This window comes from Hyperolius riggenbachi, chromosome 3, assembly GCF_040937935.1.
Source record: "Hyperolius riggenbachi isolate aHypRig1 chromosome 3, aHypRig1.pri, whole genome shotgun sequence".
In the NCBI taxonomy this organism is placed as follows: Eukaryota; Metazoa; Chordata; class Amphibia; order Anura; family Hyperoliidae; genus Hyperolius; species Hyperolius riggenbachi.
This window is the reverse complement of record NC_090648.1, coordinates 188,043,236-188,064,288: the sequence shown is the minus strand read 5'-3', so window position 1 is coordinate 188,064,288 and position 21,053 is coordinate 188,043,236. Positions and strand designations below refer to the sequence as shown.

Below are 21,053 nucleotides of genomic sequence, written 5' to 3'. Positions count from 1 at the left end.
TATTGAATATGGCTGTTTTTTCCTTTATCGGGCTAGTACCTAGTACACATAAAGTAGAAACATATACATAGTATATATAAGCGGGTTAACTCGGCCTACCGTCAAGTCCCGTGGTGGAACCTCGGCTATTTATGTAGTGAGATGTTAACAGTGCAGTAGAGGCAGCCACCCGGGGAGTGACAGAAGGCCTCAGCTCTTCCAGGATCATAGCAGAGAAATACCATATTACCGTTATATCATCACGTTCCCGCAGGAACAGATAATAAACAAGTCGGCAAGTTAGAAAAAGCGAGCCATTTTTAAATCGAGCGTGAGCACCGCGCCAGGTCATATCTGTGGAGCTGCTTGTAATAGCGCTGATCTACCTTTGGTGCTATAACACCATCTATTGGAGGATATCAGATATGGTAATGTTTAGTGTAGACCTCAGTCTCAAATATCCGAGCTTAGCCGGAGCATATTAGTGTAGGTCGTTTCACAGAAGGCCAACCAGCCTGTAGGCAATGTCCCAGCACGGTGCTTCGCTCACTGTGTGTATTGAGCCCCCAGGGAGGGGACATCGAACTCCCTGTGCAATTCGGGGTCAGAGATCATAGGATTAATATCTGTAAAAGTGGTTGGGGGGAGGGGGGGGTTTAATAGTATTATGGAAGGAGGGGGGAGAGGGGAGGGGGGGGGGTTAGGAGGAGAGGAGAGGGGTAACGGGTGGTTACAGTGTTCATATTAATATACAGTTAGTCTTAGCAGATAGAGTACATAATGAAGTCGGTAAAGCCCGTAGGCTGAAGTATCCAACATCTCAGTGTTGGCTAATGTGTGAGACTCCGTTCTATGCGTCTAAAACTGCATAAGTCGTTGGTTAGAAATGAATTGAATTCGTAGTAAACTAATTAACCATAACAGATAACAATTAACAAGCTAGCCCCGCTTAAAGCGTTTGTCCGATTGTTAACTCTATAATCCCGACTGAAGTAATCTCCTGACTGAAAGGAAAACAATAACACTTAAATTCAAAAGGAGAGATTAATGGCGCAGGGCTGTACCAGGGAGTGTTCCCTTCTGTCCGTTGATGCGCCGCTGAGCGCCAAATGTCCCATGGACAGCAAGGAATAATTGTAGTTTGTACAGTATTTTCGCCCTGGGGAAGTAACCCATAGAGAGAAAATAGAAACCTGTTTGTAGTGGTCATGAGGTAAAAGTAAAAGTACTGTCTTGTTCAAACGCTGCAGCAAGTGATCATGCCTGAACTTAGGATCGTAGCAGGTGTCGGACATTTTTGTCAGTTCATGCTCGAGTAAGGCAGGTATTTATATTCCGTGACCATAGCGTATTCAGGTATAAACAAATGATTCATTATAACGAGAGCCTTCCCCAGTCGTGTGACTAGCAAGCTGGTATGAGGTGACATATCAAGGAGACTGTGTTGAGCATAACAGCGGTAACTTCCTCTTAAAGTTAACTGAGGTTCCACGTGTAAAGTGCGCCATAAGATGAGGAGGCACGCCAACGGTGAAGGATTTAGGCCCAACAGGGAAATCAAAGTGCTCCATGGAGTTGCCACGGTAGACGTGGCTGCTTTAGCGGGTTGGGCTAGACAATAAGCGAGGAATAAAAATAAAACAGAAAATTACTTATCTGGTTGCTGTGCAGGTAGGGTCTTTAGCCAGGTGGAGACCTCTTCTGGGGTTTCAAAAAAGATGGTGGATTCCCCGTCCTGGACTCGCAGTTTCGCGGGAAACAGCATAGCATATTGGATTTGGCGTTCCCTCAGCTTTGCCTTTACTCCTTGGAAGTTTTTCCTGAGTTTTTGCGTCTCCGTTGTGTAATCCGGAAATATCATCAGGCGTGCGTTACCTAACTTGAGATCTGATATTTTCCTGGCTGCAGCAAGCACTTCGTCCCGGTCTCTATAGTTGAGCATGCGGAAAATTAGCGGCCTCGGATATGCCCCGGGGAGGTTTTTGCGTGTCGGGATTCTATGCGCTCTTTCGACGACAAACTGCGAGGAGAACTTGGCCTGTGGCAGGAGGTCCTTGAGCAGGTCTTCTATGTAGGCTGGGATGTCCTGGCTCTCCTCACCCTCTGGTAGCCCCAGCAGGCGCAGATTATTTCGCCGATTCCTATTTTCAGCGTCGTTTGCACGGGCTTCGAGCTGGGTGACTCGCTTGTTAATATTAGGGACGTCCGCATCGTGTCTCCTAATGGCGTCTTCTGCATCCGATGTACGACGTTCTAGATCTTTGGTACGGTCTCTGATTTCTGCTAGGTCTTGACGTAGAAGACTGAATTTGGCTTCGATATGGTCCATCTTAGTGGTCAGGGCAGTTTGGCAAGACTTAATTGCCTCCAAGAGCTCGGCTGAGCTTGGTGAGGGGAGGGCAGCCTCCTCGTGGTCTGCCGCCATGTTGTCTGTATGCTCTGGCTTGTTGCTGTTTGCAGCCTTGGAGCTGGAGGTTGTAGCAGGATGGTTAGAAGTCGTGGGAGCGTTATCCGGCTTATCCTTTTTCCCCTTGCCTCCCATCTCTTCGTAGGGAGAGTAGCGCCGGGAGAGTTTTTGAGGACGGGCCGGGCCCGGGGAGTATGAGCGGGGTGGTAAGGCCTCGTCGTTTTCCTCGGCCGGTGCCGTGAGAGGTTTACACCAGTCCTCCAGGGTGGATCAGGAGTTCCACTGCAACAGTTTGGGCGATGTTCTGCGTTGTTAGCAAGCCGATGGCTATGGATTAGAGGAGCTGGGTAGCGGAGCTCAGAGGAGAGACGTCCACTCAGCTTGCCATCTTGGCCACGCCCCGATAAGTTTGGTATTTTACCTCCAGCCTGGAGCTGTCAGTAACCATCAAACAGACATTTGGTAAAATGGACAGTCAAAGGAGAGAGTCAATAGGAGGAGCCACCCTGTCCTACTCCTCACTCCATTGGTACCAATGTGCTGCCAGGTGGGACATCAAAAAGTAAAAAACAAAATAAAACTTGAGATACAGGATCAGGGCACATTCATAAAGGTTTCCCTGTATCCCTTGACATGCACAGAGAAGGACTGATACACAGAGGGCCCTCTAGTGGCATGCATATCTAAAGGAATACTGGGGATGCCTTTTACTGTAATACACTATCATAAGCAGCTCAGACCTGCTGAGACCTACGCCACAGCTGGTTAGACTTCTGCTTTTTACTTACCAGGTCTAAGTGAACTGAATGGGAACCTAAACTGAGAAGGATATGGGTTTTTCCTTTTAAAATAATAACAGTTGCCAGACTCTCCTGCTGATCCTGTGTCTCTAATACTTTTAGCCACAGCCCCTCAACAAGCATGCAGATAAGGTGCTATGACTGAAGTCAGACTGGATTAGCTGCATGCCTATTTCAGGTGAGTAATTCAGCCACTACTGCAGCCAAAGAGATCAGCAGACTGACAAGCAACTGGAAAAAAGCTGGTGCGTCTAAAGTTAATCTTTATTAGTTCCATGTTAAAAATATGGCAAAAGTTTTGGAGCCACGTAGGATTCCTTTATCAAGGCAATATTTTCTCGGAGGAAAAGATCTGTCTGCTGCTGTGCAAAAGTTCCTGCATAGGAAGTGGGAGTCTGGCTCCTCTAACACTCGCTGACAGCGATGTGTCTTGTCTGGGATCAGCAGATCACTGTCAGTGAGTGTTAGAGGAGCAGTTCCTTTGCAGGAACTTTTGCACAGCAGCATACAGATCTTTGAACGTGCCAGCTTTTTTCCTTGTTGAATAGTGCATAGAGGGCGTCATCCCTCTTTTCAGCTGTCGCACTCCCCTTAAATACTATGGGTCTGATCCTGTTGTGAGTGCGAGACAATACTACCAATGTGACAAGAAACTGGTACTGTTTAAAATGAAACATCCATATCCCTCTCAGTTTAGGTTCCCTTGAAGTCCAAATTGCAATGGTCCTGCAGGCTACACCAATTAGGGCCTGGAACCCACTAGCAGTACATTACTAAGAGCTTGTGATTTGAAAACCTCTTGCTCATGTAATGCCATGTGTGTGATCCCACTTGACCCCTGTGATTTTATAAAAAATCCCCCATAGCATTCCATAAGCAAGAGCCCTTAAGTCCAAGGTGTATAACCCAGTATGTTCTCCACATGGTAGTGCGAGTGTCCTCCTGGTGCTCCTGTTTCCTTCCAAAAACATACTGTCAAGTGATGTGCAAAATGTGTCAACACTTTAAAAATGTATAACACTTAGAATTACATCATATGCACTAATCGATGCATTAAATGGTTTTAGGAGAATCCTGTGCAGTTCCTAATGATGATACGATGGTGGAAAAAATAAACGATAAAAGGAACGACCAGCACGTGAAGCAAGGAGGTAAACATCCTTCTTCTAGAAGTTCAGGCAAATGTGACAAATAGATTGTGAAGACTCTCTTTTTGGCTTTATATATTGTTTGCACTCTGTTTGGACCTGTTCTGCATACAGTATAGTCCAGATGAAAATATAGTGGGAAAAAGGGAAAACTCATTTTGTAAAATGTAGACAGTAAGTCATAAAAGATGCTGTAATACCCAAATTCTTCTGTACGTTGATAGTAGTCCTTTTTTGGTTCTTCCCTGCCATGCTGTTTTACATTCTGGCATGTTATTAGGAATTGTTGTCTTTTCTAATTTGAAGAATCGTATGTTGCTTGAAGCCAGCATCCTCCATGCTATGTGAAGTCTTCTCAGCTTGACTGAAGAGATGCTATGACCAGTGTCTATCCTCTTTGAACCCTGGTGCTGAACCGATACAATCTTACCAGCATATTTATACATGAGGTGGGATGATGTAGCAGTGTTATATCTGTGGTGGATGGAGAACTGCCAAATTTATAAATATAGGTGCAGCCAGAGGGATTTCTGTACATCATTTGAGCACTGGAGCTCAAAGTGGATGGACACTGGATGCTTAACTTTTTCAGTCAGGCTGAGGAGACTTCAAACAGCATGGAGGATTCTGAATGCAAGATTCTCTCAAGAAAATTCTTCAAGCATAATAGAGGACGACTGCTAGAATGTAGGGGAGACTTCAAGCAACTTGTGAATCTAGTTTACCATGCCTATTTCACAGACCACAAAAAGGCTAGAGAAAAAAAGATTACAGGTCAGGCAGAAGGCACATGTTAAATGGAACTGTCCTGTTCTGGCTCATGTGTTCTATGAGGGTTATAAATAAGACTTTTTTTATGGATGGCGAGGGGGTGTTGTATAACTGAGATTCCATTTGGATTTGTATTCCCAGCACACAGGATGTTTAATTGTAACACTGCTGTACTTTTTTTTTACCAGATTGTACAATAAAGGCAATTGAGAGTCCAACATTAGCCGCTAAAGCAAAAGAAACATTTGGGGCATGGATGAAGGATTTCTCAAACAAATCTAGTGATCAAAGAGTCTGGATTGCAGGACATTTTTCAGGTACCACTACCAATCCGTTATTGTGTTACACAGTGGCTAAGTAACTGGAGCTGTTGCCTTGCAGCTTTATAGTTCCAAGTTAAAATGTTGACCAGAACATTATCTGAATGGAGTTTGTATGTTCTTCCATTTATTGTATGAGTTTCCTCCAGGCACTCAGGGTACTTTCCATACCCCAAGAGCAAACCTATTAGTTAAATAGCTTCCCTCAAAAGAGGTGCGTATACATTCATATCAATCGCCGAACAACAGTTTGGGGCCAAGTAAAGACAGACACGTTGCTAAGCTACAGTCTCTGACATTTATGTTGCTATGAAGCGCAAAAGGAAGCAGCTTCTGGTGGGTAGGAAAAGGGTGGAAACAGTGTGCTCAGCCACAATGGTAGGGCACATCATATCTTTCAGCAATGCATCGGAGTAGTTGTACACGATAGATTCTCGGCAGAGACAGTCCTAACCAGCCACCTTTGCCAAGAACACTATGCATGTGTACCAGCTTTGAGTAATGATTGTCAGGTTTCTGACATCGGCCTTTGCAGTGACACCTGAGAACATTTATTAGGATAATGGACCTGATAGAAAAAGTACAGGAAGCATATCCAGCAGAATAACCTTTTTACAGAAATTAAGATTTTTCAGAAAAATCAGGTCCACAGAATATTCCCCTCCATATCCCTCAAGCTAGCAAGAAAAGTAGTGGTTGTAACATGAGTGCTGCCTGGTAGCAATAACATTGCTTCAATTTCTGTTTAAAAAATAAGGTATCTTATTTATGTGGATTTAAGTGAAAACACAAAGCAACTCTATAATGTGGATGGCTTTCTATTAACTCCATTTTAAAATTAATTTTCTGGGAGTTCAACTTATGGTCAATAAAATGTTACCAACCTGGCAAAAAGGTGAGTTCACTTTTAATTGGCATTTATGGCTCTACTGCAGCAGCTGAAGAGATTTGCCATTATGCCACACAGATTAACCACTTTACCCCCGGCGGTACGAATTTCTCCGTCCCTTTTTCCATCCTTTCACCCCCAGGGACGGAGAAATCCGTACCTTCCGCACTACCGCCGCTGTCCGCGCTCCCGCCGCTCGTGCGCGCGCACCCGCCGCTCGTGCACACCGCCGCCCGCTCGCCCGGAGATCAATGAGCGGGAAAATCCATTCCCGTTCATTGATCTAAGCCCCCACAATGATCCGCTGCTTCTATTAGAAATAGCGCGATCATTGTGATTCTCCCAGCCTCCTACTGCTTCCTGTAAGCGTCCTTCCGGACGCTTACAGGTCGCATGTAAACAGACTTACTGTGGCCATCTTATGGCCAAGTAGTAAACTACACCCTAAAGCATTTTACACATACAATTACATTGGATTACACAATAAATTAACTCATTACCTCCCACACTCACCAATTTTTTTTTTTTTGTAATTTAAAAAAACAAAACAAAAATACAATAAAAAAAACATAAATAGTTACCTTAGTGACTGAACTTTTTAAATATTTATGTCAAGAGGGTATAACACTGTTACTTTATAAACCATGGGCTTGTAATTAGGGATGGACGCAAAACTGAAAAAAATTGCACCTTTATTTCCAAATAAAATATTGGCGCCAAACATTGTGATAGGGACATAATTTAAACGGTTTTATAACCGGGACAAATAGGCAAATACATTTCATGGGTTTTAATTACAGTGGCATGCATTATGTAAAAACTATAATGGCCGAAAACTGAAAAAATATTTTTTTCCCACATTTTTTCCTATTTTCCCATTAAAATACATTTAGAATAAAATCATTCTTGGCATAATGTCCCACCTAAAGAAAGCCTAATTGGTGGCGAAAAAAACAAGATATAGTTCATTTAATTGTGATAAGTAATAATAAAGTGGTGAAGTGGTTAACCTGCTGGGCGGTCTGGACGAGCTCAGCTCGTCCAGTACCGCCGGAGCCTGCCGCTCAGGCCCTGCTGGGCCGATTTGGCTCAAGTGAAAAGCAGCACACGCAGCCGGCACTTTGCCAGCCGCGTGTGCTGCCTGATCGCCGCCGCAAGCAGCGGCGAACCGCCGCGAGCAGCGGCGAAAGAGGGTCCCCCCAGCCGCCTGAGCCCAGCGTAGCCGGAACAAAAAGTTCCGGCCAGCGCTAAGGGCTGGATCGGAGGCGGCTGACGTCAGGACGTCGGCTGACGTCCATGACGTCACTCCGCTCGTCGCTATGGCGACGAGGGAAGCAAAACAAGGAAGGCCGCTCATTGCGGCCTTCCTTGTTTATTCTGGGCGCCGGAGGCGATCGGAAGAACGCCTCCGGAGCGCCCTCTAGTGGGCTTTCATGCAGCCAACTTTCAGTTGGCTGCATGAAATAGTTTTTTTTTTATTACAAAAAAACCCTCCCGCAGCCTCCCTGGCGATCTTATCAGAACGCCAGGCAGGTTAATGGAGTATCCTCAGAAATGCACCGAAATCAATAACCTATGCTTCACTACACATAAGAGTTCAGAAGTTCCTTGAGTTATTGCCATATAAGACAACAAATGATATATAAAGACACTGCTGAGGCTCAGAATTCTCAGGTGTACGTCTTGAACGCAAAAAAAAATTATGGAACATGGATCATGGATGCACAGCACAAGATAAGTTTAAAATTAAAACTAGTTATAGAACAGTGAGGATGTACTTTGGTTTCTACCAAGTTGCATGTTCTTGAGGTAACTGGTCTCATTTGTGTTCTTCCTGCAGGAGCAACAGTAAAAGAATATGAAAATATAAACGCTTTATGGAATGATACCTACAAGACCACGAGAGTCCGCTGGTTCTATCATGGATGTGGTCACCTAGTTTATGACAAATCACTGTACTATCACAGAGGAGGGTCCAATAAGATTGTGAGGTAATGTAAACAAACTGCTCTACTTAGATGCCTGATTCAAAATGATACAGCAGCTTGCAGTGTGCACAAGAAACTGCTCATAACTACAGTAGCCAGTCACAAAAATCACATAAATGTAATAAGCTGTCTGGCTGTCATAGGCAATAACACACTCCTCCACCTGGAGCCCCCCTCCCGAAAAAGTCTCCAGAACAAGGTTCACAAACATCACTGTGACATAGCTATACATCAGTTAAATAAATACACTTATTTTAGGGCTATGGTACATGAGCCTTTGACATAAGATTACACACAGTTTGACAACAGATTTGTCCCAGCTATACAAGTAAATAGGAAACTGGACTCAGATGAGTGCAGCTCAATTGCAGTCATACTTAGTTAAAGTGATTTGGGAATGATGTCAAACTGAACAACCCTTATTGTATTTGGAATGTGTTAGGGGATTGTCTATCATTTTCTAATGTCTCCTTTACAGTATTTTTAGCTGTGTTTTTCTTATCTCTAGGTATGAGCTGGACACAGATTTGGTTCAAACCCTCAGTGTTGAAAATGCCGCATATCATAATCGTAGCTACCTCTTCACAAACTCCAAGTCTTATTTTAAACTGGCAGCAGATGAAAAAGACCTGTGGATTATCTACGCATCTGACATGGATAACAACATCATGGTTGCTCATTTGCATGACAAAACTTTCTCCATCACCCAATATATTAACAGTACATACCCAAAGTCTAAAGCTGGCAATGCATTCATCACTTGCGGAATCCTCTATGTGACGGACACAAAGGATTTGAGAGTGACCTTTGCTTTTGATCTGTTGAAACAGAGGCCTGTTAACGCTAGCTTCGAGTTGAGGTCTTCAACATCCATTCTTGCCATGCTTTCCTATAGTCCCAAGGATAGGCAGTTATTTGCATGGGAGGAAGGGCAACTGATGCTATATCCTGTACAATTTCTATCAAATGCATAAAATAGGGTGTTGTACCATGTTAGCTACTGGTAGAAGAAGAGAAAGATGGGGTTAAATTATACCTTCCATTAGCTGAGCAGACCACAATAGCAAGCACTCAAGACAGCGCAAGTGTTTTTGTTAGGCATGGTGTACTCATAATTTTGAAAACACAATGCCTGTCTCATAGACCTGAGCTGCCTTAAATATCTATTGTATTATAGGCTACTCAATAAAAAGGTAAAAATAATCCTGCATTATCAAATACCTGTCAGTAAATATATGCAACATCATGACTAAAAGCAAAAAGTCCATTATTTTGTATTGTTTGAACAAGAAAATTGGAATGCTTGACATTCAACTTAGGCTTTCCATTCACTTATAACAGATCAAGTGAAGTTGCAAAATGCATAGCTTTCTACAGCTCTACAGTTACAGCTCTCCTCGTCATGCATGTTCTCTAATTTTGATACTGATTTGATCAAGACAATAGACGGAAATGACTGCCTAATAAAATGACAAGTGAAAGATAATATACCATGCTATATTTAAAGCATATCTGAACAGACATGTGACAGGATGACTTAAACATAGCTTCATAAAGTACCAATCCTATTTAGAATTTGCCTACATTCACTTTTAATGTATTTATTTTTAATTGCAAAAGGTTAATAAACTCACTGCTTTACGTTTGCAAATAAGGCAGTCAAACTGCAGTCCAACAGCTCTTCTGTAAATAGAAACAAAACAATTTTGTTTGGCTGTGCAACCAATTCTGACAGAGAGAGTGTAGAAAAGCTCAAAAGCTGCTCCAGGAAAATTCTATACAACATTGTTACTACACGTACAACTCCCAAGTTTGTTTTCAGTTCAGGTTTGCTTTAATAGAGAACTTCATCCAAATATTTTATTTGAATAGAAACCAGGACATATTTAAAGGTAACAATTTTCTCTTGCTTACTTTTCTCTCTACTATGCTATGTGCATAGTGGGTGAGTGAAAGATGATTTCCTCATTTAAAACAGGACTCTGAGCAAATGAAAAAGACCCTTTGTTTGATGTAGTCATTATTAGAGATGGTCAATGGGAATGGGATGATTATAATTCCACCTTGCACACAAATTTAATGCATATTGCCTGGAGCTTGGAATTAGGACAGCTGTTAGGTGCATTTGACAGGCCCCATTTCAAACTCCATACTACATGCATGCAAGGCTAAACTATTTGCGTCTCATTCAACAGCTCTAGTCATAATATAGCACAACAAAATTTTTACCTCAAACGTATTGCTCGGATTAAAAAAAAAAAAAAAAAAAAGTGCAATCTGAGCTTTAAAGGACATCTGAGGTGACACAACCGTATTATGCTTTACTTACCTGGGGATTCTTCCAGTCCATAGAAGTCTGTGTGGTCCCTTGCTGCAGTTCTGCAGTCTTCCAATGTCCCCTCTGTAATGATCTGCGGCTTCTGCACATGCACCTCTCGTGATCCCGTGGGCAGGAGCCATCTGCACATGCACAGTACTACTGCACATGCACAGAACGCTGATGGCTATGGGAGCACAATCGTGAGAGGCCCATGCATGTGCAGAAGCTGGTTATTATGGAGAGGACAGTGGAAGACTGCAGCACAGGGACCACAAAGACTTCCAGGGGCTGGAAAAAGCCCCAGGTAAGTAAAGAATAAAATGGCTCTGTCACCTTGTATGTCCTTTAAAGGGAACCAGAGAGGAATGGGTTGTTAAAAATAGAAAAAGCTCTTATACATACCTGGGGCTGCTTCCAGCCCCATAAGCCTGGATCGCTCCCACGCCGCCATCCTCCGCTTCCTGGAACCGCCGGTACCGGGCCCATCACTTCCGGCGGACGCGCAAAATTGTCCGCATCACAGGCGCTCTCTCCATACCCGTACGCATGCGGCTGCGCGGTAGGCAGCCTCATGCGTACTTCTATAGAGGGAGCTCCGTGTGATGCGGAGAATCGGCCGCGTCCGCCAGCCGACTCGCGGCAATGACGGGACCCGGTACCGGCGGATCCAGGCAGCAGAGGACGGCGGCGTGGGAGCGATCCGTGCTTATGGGGCTGGAGGAAGCCCCAGGTATGTATAAAACCTTTTTTTGATCCTCTCTGGTTCCCTTTAAGGGAACCTGAAGTGAGAATAATACAGAGGCTGCCATCTTCATTTCCAATAATGCCAGCTCTCTTCCTGTCATGCTGAGTTTTAGGCTCTAGATGTTTGAGTCCCACATCTGCAATAAGCTTCAGTCAGTGGAGTCAGACCAAAGTCAAAGCATCAAATTTGCATGCTCATTTTGAAACAGTGACATATAGTATTAGAGTCAGAGTATCAGCACAGAAGTCAGGCAACTGGCATTGTTTATTAGAGAATGAAGATGGAAGCCTCCATATTCCTCTTATTTCTGGTTCCCTGTAATATAAGTCAAATCCATACAACTAATATATTTTCATAAACATTTTATACAGAAATATGTACAAATCTACCTCAGTCTCTGTTCTGTAAAGCCCCATTACAAGTTGTATGATTTTTCTTACTAGAGTAGCTGTAGAGTATTTAATGTATGTACAGTATGTATGTAGGCTAGATAAAGTAAACTAAGATCATTAAAGCAGGAGGATCAGCCATACTATGCCAGGGAAAAAAACACATATATAAGTAGATAGATACTTGATCTACATACATAACACATGTATTGTACTGTCCACATTTTGATTTCAGTGAATATTATATAGTTAATGAAGAAAATTCTGTTCCTGGTGGGGGCCATGTCTTTTGCCCACAGCTGAGGCTAAATACTGATGTCATTGTTCCCTTAACTTTTTTTTCTGTTCTCCTCCAATCGCTGAGTCACCGTAGCCTTGCTTGTAAACACAAGTGAGCAGGGGATCAGGTTTCAGCTATGCAGGGAAATAAAGGGAAGGAGGAATATATGATAGATAAAAAGAACCCCCAGCAAGCAACTGTTTGGCACTGACTACTAAATGGCCATTGCTCCTAAAGTATGTGATAACTCCAAACCATAACAGCAGAAAAAGTTTTGAATAGGATTTTATCACTTAACTAGTGGACCTAAGCCCGTTTAAAAACGGGCTAGGTCTGTCACTGCGCATGCGCCCGACGCGCACGCACATTTTTGCCAATCACACGCATGCCCGCCGGCCCGTCCGCCCCTTCGCCTGTCATCGCCCACAGCGTGCCACTCTGTCTCTGCATTCCTGCACATGCGCAGAGCGCATGTGGGACACACACAGAGACACGGGATGCAGAGGCAGTAGGGTTTTGTTATAGAGGATACACGCAGACCAGTTGCTGTTGAAATTTGATTTTTATGGTGACAATCCCACTTTAGGCATTTTATTATGCCCCAAGATATTGGCTCATACCCAAGTCTTAGCCTAACATGACATTCAGTAAGGAGCAGCCCTTGGCAACTGGGGAAATATTTCAGTAAATTGCCAATACTGATAAAGCTGCTTCCTATAGGTATATCCAGAGCTCTGCAGCTTCTGCCGTGCTGGTAAAGCCAGCAATACACTATTATAGGTATTTGAGTAATTCAGTGCAATAGGCCATGTTTCCTTGATCAGAAATAAATGGGAACGAGCACTTGTTTTATTGACCCAATTTCAATCAGATATCAGATAAAATCTGTCTAAAAAAATTGCAACACTGCTACTTCTGGCTTTGTAACCATCACAAAGCTACGCAACCAGCAATCCTCTACCTCTTCCATTTGCCCAATCAATAAAAAGAACTGCCTTCCTCAGGCAATTTTTTTCATTAATATATAGACTGAAATCAATCAATCAATCAAGGCCCTCGTTTTTAATTGATTATAATTTATGGAATCCACAATCTAATCAATTTAAATTGTTGGATAGTAAATAATTAGCTTAGTTAAGGTTTTAAACGGAAAGGAACCCGAAAAAGAAGGCCTAACGCACATTCCAAAACTTAGGCAGGGTTCACAACTATTAAAAATTATGTGCACATTTGCAAAAATGTGATTACCGCACATAAAATGAAAGTTAATGGAGATTTGCACTTCTGTTTAAAAATTGCAAAACTGGGTTCATGTTTTTATGTGCATGAAAAAAAAACCCATACATCTTGCAGCATGAATTTCCCCCCTGCATGAGAATTTTCAGTGACTCATGAGGTACTCTGAAAGAACGTGTGCAAAAATGCAACCAAACGTGCATAGAGTCCGGAAAAAAGCTTAGTGTGAACCCTGCCTAACTACAACAGACTTTCTTTGTGTATGCGCCATACTTGACATTTGATAATCTTGTTGATGCTCAGGAGCTCAGCAAGTTATTGGCATGAGACTAGGGGGTCTTCACAGACCAAGATATACCTGTAAAGTATGTTAGTAAAGAAAAATACATGGAAAATAGAAATCTCTGAAAAGTGGGCCTGTGCAGCTGTAACATGACAAGCTGATTGGAATGTAGTAAAGATGCGGTAGGATAAGTAAATCATAAGATAGCTCCTGAGAATTCTGCAGTGTTTTTAGGCTCCATGAATTTGGGAGAAAGATCACTAGTCTGGGCTGAATTTCTTAGCAGTTTCTCGGTATTTGCCAATAGATGTGTACTTCAATCCCATACATGCATGCTTGGCTAATACTAAGTGCATTTATGCATCACTAGTTCTAACCAATGGGCAGTTGTAATTTCCATGCCCATGGGCAGCTTAAGAGAAAGCCAACAACATTATATCTTTCTACAATAAATTTTAAGGCAGGTAGCACACTTAACAGAATTGCATGCGTTTTCCACTATGTGCTATGCGGAAAATGCATGCCATTCTGCTAAGTGTGCTCCCTGCCTAAGATGTTGCTTGTCTCACTAATTGTGGCTATGAAGAAAACCAAAACAAAACTTTATAAAATAAAGCCTCCTGGCTCACTCTCCAATACAGGACCACTATCCTTATAATTTCCTTACAGACTAACCAGCAAGCTCATGGTGAACCAGAACTCATTGGAGTGTGTAAAGGGCTACAATGGTCCTAAAAGCCCCCTTAAAATGCATGGAAAACAAAAGTTTGCTTTCTTAAAACAAAGTATTTGTGATAATTCAGGTTGAAGTTAGCTCTGAGATGTCTCCCAGTGCATCACTGCTGAATATATGCAAATCAACCATTGTCGTTCTTAGAAGCTAAACACACCTCCAGATCCGATGGAATGCAATGATGTGTCAGCTGGCTCATCATTGCACAATTAACAGCTGACACATCATTCCATTCCAGTGGTTCTGGAGGTGTGTTTAACTTCTAAGAGCAACAATGGTTAATTTGCATATTTCAGCATTGATGCACTGGGAGACATCTCGGAGCTCACTCCAACCTGAATTATCGCAAATACTTTCTGTTTTAAGAAAGCAAACTTTTGTTTTCCTTATAATTTCTCCAGCCTAATTGACTACTGAAAAGTCAGCCTGAACTATTTAGTTGCTCAACCTGGACCATTTAGAGGCAAAAATCCTATTGCTATGCATATATAGTGCCATAATAGACATAATACATTAATTCAGCCAACAGTACAATCTCAATACAGTGCAATCTAAACTATGAAGCAACTAAACCCCCAATAAAGTAAACTACTATTTCACAAACCATATCAACTTAACAGTTGTGTCTTGAGCTGACAAAGGATGTATATACTATTACATTTATGACTGTAATCCCCATTCTGGTTTTTAGGTATTAGCCAAATGGAAAATTTATAATATATGTACAGTTCAACAGGGTGATTACCTCAAAATAGTTTAACCCCCTTACCGTGTGATATAAGAGGTCCGGAGAATGATCAATGCCTTTCCTTTCAAACAATGACAAATACCTGACTGCCCTGCTGATACTGAACCTCTAATACAGCCACAGACCCAGAATGAGTATGCAGACCAGGTTCTCTGACTAAAGTCGGACTAGATTACCGAGTTGAATACATGTTTCGGGTGAGTTACTCAGACACTACTGCAGCTTGAAAGATCAACAGCAAAAGGAGAACAGAGGCGCCAGCAGGGTAAAAGTGGATAAAACCTTTAAAATTTGCTTGGAGGAAGCGGTGGACTTACCTCCATAAAGCAGACACGAAAGACTGTCTGTATAACAGTAATCACATTTATTATATAGTACCCCAAAAGTGCAACGCGTTTCGCAGGCCACGCCCGCTTCATCAGGCAATCAACGTGGGGACAAACAGAATTTCAGCAGTAGCAGGAGTAGCGCCTCAGGGAAAGATCAACAGGACAGCCGGGCAACTAGAATTGTTGAGGCAAGTGTGTGTTGCGCTACTCTGTTTTACCGCAAGGTAACGCAACAGCAAAGCAAGTCAGGGGGGGGTCTTTTACACTTACTGCGTTGGAAGTGTTCATTCCGCCACACAGCCTGCAGCTCTTTACCACAAGCACTATGCTTAGCGCATGGTGCTTGGGGTAATGGAAGTCAATGAGTGACGCAGTAAGTGTGAACGACGGAGCATATCCTGGTGACGTACTTCCTGTCCAGCAGGGAGTACGTCACTGTGTGGGTGGCGGCACTATGCATATGATACTGTCGGCGCACACTGCTGCAGGGTCAAATGATTGTCTTTTTTTGCATTGCGTTGACATGTAGTAGGAGCAATACATCCCATCGCAATGCAACAATCAGGTGTAAAATCGGCCCTAAGATGAAATAAAGATTGAAGCCTCCATATCTCCCTTACTACATGGTTACTTTAAAGTCCCTCTAACAATAAAATGAAAAGCATATCTCTTTAACAGAAAAAAAGTTTTCTTATAAAATTATATGTTTCATGCCTTAAACATATGTGTGGCAGATTACTATAACGTTTTGTGCATTTCTAGTTTTTCATACAGTAAATTATGAAATGTGTTATATTTTGGGTGTAGCATGTCAAGAAATGTAAAAAGCCAATAAAAGTGGGAAATAAAAAAAAACAAAAAACAAAACTGCTGCTAGCCATGTATTTGTATACAGAATGTGCAATGAGAACTGAAGGGCACCACTAAATGGTAACACGGTATATTGTGCTTTTCAGCCTTTTTTTAATTTTACATTCCAGCAAGTATAGAAAGTTTTGCACAATTTCAGAAATAGGCTTACATAATCCCATTGAAAGATCAGCTGGTCTGTGTACTGTGCAACCCCCGAAAACAATACTGTGTATAGTGAAAACAAAAAAAAAACCCACATACTCTCCTAACCTGAAGAATTCTGGTGATTGCTCTGCTTGGGTTTAAAATCTAAGTCTTCTGACTACAACAGGGTGCAGGCGTATATGTGATAAATGTGCCAGGAAAAAAGGGTGCAGGAAATTGCTGCTGGTAGAATATCGGTAAAATTACTGATATTCTACTCCAGGTAGTCCCCGACTTACGAACTAACGGCATTAGATGGAATTTCCGGCCAGGATAAAATTCCACCTCATGCCACTAATTGCCAATCCATTCGTAACCCTAAAAAAAAAAACAAAAAAAACCACTGCCGCAAAGCCAAAATTATTTGTGGCAATAGATGGAATTTGGGGACGGGGGTGCATGATAAAATGCAGCAAAAGATTACATTTTGGTTAAAATTCAATCTATTTCCATATATCGTTGCCACATTTTCCCACTATTGCTACTATTCGTGGCTTTTGTCATTGCCACCTATGGCAGCGTCCGAGTTTGTAGGTTTAATCTTTGTATGGTATTCATCCTGCATCCCAAAAAGTACTGGAAGATTAATTGCCCCCCCCCCCTCCAAATTGTTCATAGGCTATGGTGGGGATTAGATTGTGAGCTTCTCTGACACAATGAGTGACGTGACCAGTCTGTCGAATATTCCTAACGGGGGTGACGGTGCTGGAATGAGGGGACCGTGAGAGGAGCGGGAAGTCTCTATAGTACTCTATACAGTATATCTCTCTCTTTTTTATCATCATCAGACTTGTTTTCAGTATAGATTTGTAGTTTTAAAAAAGTATTTTATAAAGGTATTAAAAAAAGAACTGGTCTTGTCACTTCACTTCCACATTTACGGGTGTTTGCAATACACAATACAACTCAATACACTCAATTGCTACTTACAGGTGCCCGATTGCAAAAAATATTACAATTTAAAATGCATGTGTATGTTCTTGTTTTATAGACCAATATACTTTTCTCAGAGTTCTCAATCATTTTTTCTATAACTGGAGAACAATGAAACATGTGTGTAATACATTCATCAGATATTTCAAAAATTACATCAAATGAAAAAAATTGACTGTAATTCTCAAACTGAAAAAAATAAAATTGTATGGGTTGCGCCACCTTCACAATAGACTGTGAAAATCTGAGGTTTTGGGCTAGTCCATCTCCTCGTGGGGGGAGGGGGGTTTGGTGTTTTTCTCTGTTCATGGGTGCAAGCATTATGAACTGATACGGATATTACAATATCTAAATATCTACATTACATTGTAGAAGTTTCTGCTGAAATGTGTTGTGCTCACCACAGAACAAATCCTTATTTGAAACTCCTAAAACAATGCACATACTAGTTGATAAGGGCAGCCTTACCAACAGTCACTGTTTTATCCACTTCAGAGTTCCTTTAAGAAGTTAGTGAAATCATGAAATATACACCTTTTCCAGCAATGAACCTTGTGGACAGTCAAGTCACAGTTCTAAAAATGCAAAGCACACAGGCATTCTTTGGTGAAACCACTTAGGTGTTTTCTTATTCATGACGAATAGAGATAAACAAAAAACACACAAAAAAAACCAACAACACCCCCTCCCCCAAAAACAATATAAACACACCAGTGCGTATGCGATTTTGCTGAGTAATGCTGAGGCATGAACCATTCCTTACTTGATATTCTCTCACTTCGCCTGTACTTGTGCAACTAATCAGGGCTTGAGACCACCCTTATAATGGTGTCCACCTGCAAAGGTCCTGAACACAAGAGGCAGTACAGTGTATAACTTACTACACTCTGCAGTTTATACCTTTCTTGACGTGTCATCAGTACATAAAACACAGGCAATTTAGTTTCATGAAATAAAAGGGATTTATTTAACTTACAAAGGTAAAACGGACAAACAGCTCTCTCCTTCCTATACATACATTATACCTTTAAATTGTCTTCAGAGAAGGCAATGTCGTCAGAGAAAGGTGCATGAAATGCCATTATAATTTACAGTACGATACACACACTTCTGCATTAAAATTAAGAAGACACGTTGAGGATGACGGTGAAATACACAGACAGTAGTCTTGGGTAGCTTATTAACAATATGTATGTTTACAACTATGAAATTACATCAAAATAGGACAACACTGCCTAGTATTTTACAAGCCAACAATATTGAACTCTGCATAGTTATACATATGCTGTATAATAATTTAGTTTTTTTTTTTTTTTTTCAACTAGTCACTATCTGGCCATAGGAAGCCTGACATTCATTGAAAACGTGGTGCTGTGGAATCTGGTTGAGCAGTGGCCATAATGTCCTGGTGCTTCTTACTCATGGGCAGATGGACGGTCAGCGGAACATTGACTTATCCATGACAACAAACCTCAGAATGCATTAAAAAGAAACAACAAGCATGAGTGCAGGTAAACTACGATCATATTCACTACAACCAACACAGAGGTTCCATGAAATAAAAACAAGACCTAAAGCCATTTTGGTCAGGTGGTCAAAGTGGTAATGTGCAAAAGTCAAGTTTTAAAGTAAACACTGCAGTTAAAAATATGTGCAAATTACAATGCTGAGACAAGAAACATAAAATAAATAAAAACAGTGTTTAAAAAAAAATTAACAATAAAAAGATACCCGCCAAAGAAATTAATAAATATTCCCGCCCTCACTCTTCTTGAGGGTAGATTTCCAATATCAGTTTGTATCTTAAAGTGACAGTTGTACATACATTACCTTCATTTCATACAGGAATCAAGAGGAAAATATAGACATGCTTTCTTAAAGTACAAGTGTCAACCTGGAAGCAAATGGTGGGGATATATGTAAACAGCCTGAACTGGAAACGGAGCCATTCTTTAAGCTGCTGTGTCACTGTAAATTACCACAAGCTTGCAGGTTCTGGATTGGATGGATTGTGTATGTGTGTACTTGGCCCCGGTTATGCTCCTGTGCTGAATGGGGAGTGGCATGTCATTGCACATTGTACGTAGGCATTTTAACGTAAACACCAAGCAAAATTTGTAAACTCTCAAAACCACTCAATCCCTTTTTCCTAATCTGCACAATTCCTTTGTTCACGACCTCTATATAATCAGTAGTCTATTTATTCATAAAGTTTCAGCACTAAATGGTTTTCTGATCTATAACATGTGATCTGTAGCATTTGAACAGCACCTCTGTGATGCCAAAAGTTACAATAGTGTCTGCCTTGGCAGTATAGACTAGCCATTAAATTCTTCATTTGCACCACTTTATTGACCTAAACTGAGAAGACATCAAGGTCTCTCTTTCAGCAGCACTAAAACTGGCTCCAGATATGCAACCTTTACGCCAGCATCCTAAAGTTTCTAGCTCTCCACTAACTAATTCTTCCTACACGTATAGCAGCAGTGGGAGACTGGTCCATAATCTGCAGGTTTACAATATATCGTATACACCGGACTGCGTCTTCAGTGCAGAAGGCAACATCCTCATCTTCAGAGTACCATCTGCTCCACAGGAGAAAATACGCTTGTTTTCGCCTGCTTCAATTTGCATGACGCCTGCACCAATATTACGGAATATGGATTGCTTGGCATGTTCATTCTTGAATGAGTGAATCAGACCATGGCCTGTTAACTTCCACACCTGTATAATAGAATAAAGATAATCAGTTTAGCATGTGCATATTTATTAATGTCAGTGGCGCTTATTGCTTAGAAGTCTTCTCCTAGATAAACTACTTCTGACACACACACACACACACACACACACACACACACACACACACACACACACACACACACACACACACACACACACACACACACACACACACACACACACACACACACACACACACACACACACACACCATTGATGTTGCCAGTCAGAACAAACAATGTGCAGACACATCTTTTGGGTATACTGCTGCTATGGGGTAGGGCAGAACAACAGTGACACAGGCATGCAATGGTGTGGCTTCTGGGAGGGGGAGGAAAAGAGGTGAACAGTGTGCATGGGGGTCGCTGTCATTTATCAATCCGGTAAGTTGAATCTATGAATGTGCTTGGGACACAGTTGTATAAAAGCTGGATTCCATCTAGCGTATGTGTAAGGCTTAACCTCCTTGCCGGTTATCCCGAGCTCAGCTCGGGGTAACCTGCGCAGGAGGATTTCTCAGGCCCCGCTAGGCCGATTTGCACAATTTTTTTTCCTACACGCAGCTAGCACTTTGCTAGCTGCGTGTAGTACGCGATTGCCGCCGCTACCCGGCGCGCCGCCCATCCCCGCCCCAGACCCCTGCGCAGCCTGGCCAATCAGTGCCAGGCAGCGCTGAGGGGCGGATCGGGATTCCGTGACGTCCCGACGTCCATGACGTTGGTGACGTCATCCCGCCCCGTCACCATGGCGACCGGGGAAGCCCTGCAGGAAATCCCGTTCTGAACGGGATTTCCTGCTTACTCTGATCGCCGAAGGCGATCAGAGTGGGTGGGGGGATGCCGCCGCTTAGCGGCTAGGGCTCGCTACATGATTTAAAAAAAAATTAAAAAAAAGTTCTGCGCTGCTTCCTTGCCGGCGGGAATTAGACCGGCAAGGAGGTTAAAGGATACCCGAGTGGAC

At 42.3% G+C, this 21,053-nt stretch overlaps 2 protein-coding genes across 5 annotated transcripts in view; one reads left to right on the top strand and one right to left on the bottom strand.

Annotated features, from left to right (window-relative positions):
* GLDN (gliomedin) overlaps nucleotides 1-10,887 on the top strand; it is a 35,451-nt gene extending 24,564 nt beyond the window's left edge. Inside the window, exons 7-10 of the mRNA XM_068272517.1 lie at nucleotides 4,254-4,337; nucleotides 5,294-5,422; nucleotides 8,155-8,305; nucleotides 8,811-10,887. Of these exons, the coding sequence (XP_068128618.1) occupies nucleotides 4,254-4,337; nucleotides 5,294-5,422; nucleotides 8,155-8,305; nucleotides 8,811-9,276 (830 nt within the window). The 3' untranslated portion in view covers nucleotides 9,277-10,887. The remainder of the gene's footprint in view (nucleotides 1-4,253; nucleotides 4,338-5,293; nucleotides 5,423-8,154; nucleotides 8,306-8,810) is intronic.
* Nucleotides 10,888-18,292: 7,405 nt separating this feature from the next.
* DMXL2 (Dmx like 2) overlaps nucleotides 18,293-21,053 on the bottom strand; it is a 210,867-nt gene continuing 208,106 nt past the window's right edge. For all 4 annotated transcript variants that reach the window (XM_068275436.1, XM_068275438.1, XM_068275437.1 and 1 more), the window contains one exon: nucleotides 18,293-20,078. In XM_068275436.1, the coding sequence (XP_068131537.1) occupies nucleotides 19,869-20,078 (210 nt within the window). In that variant the 3' untranslated portion in view covers nucleotides 18,293-19,868. The remainder of the gene's footprint in view (nucleotides 20,079-21,053) is intronic.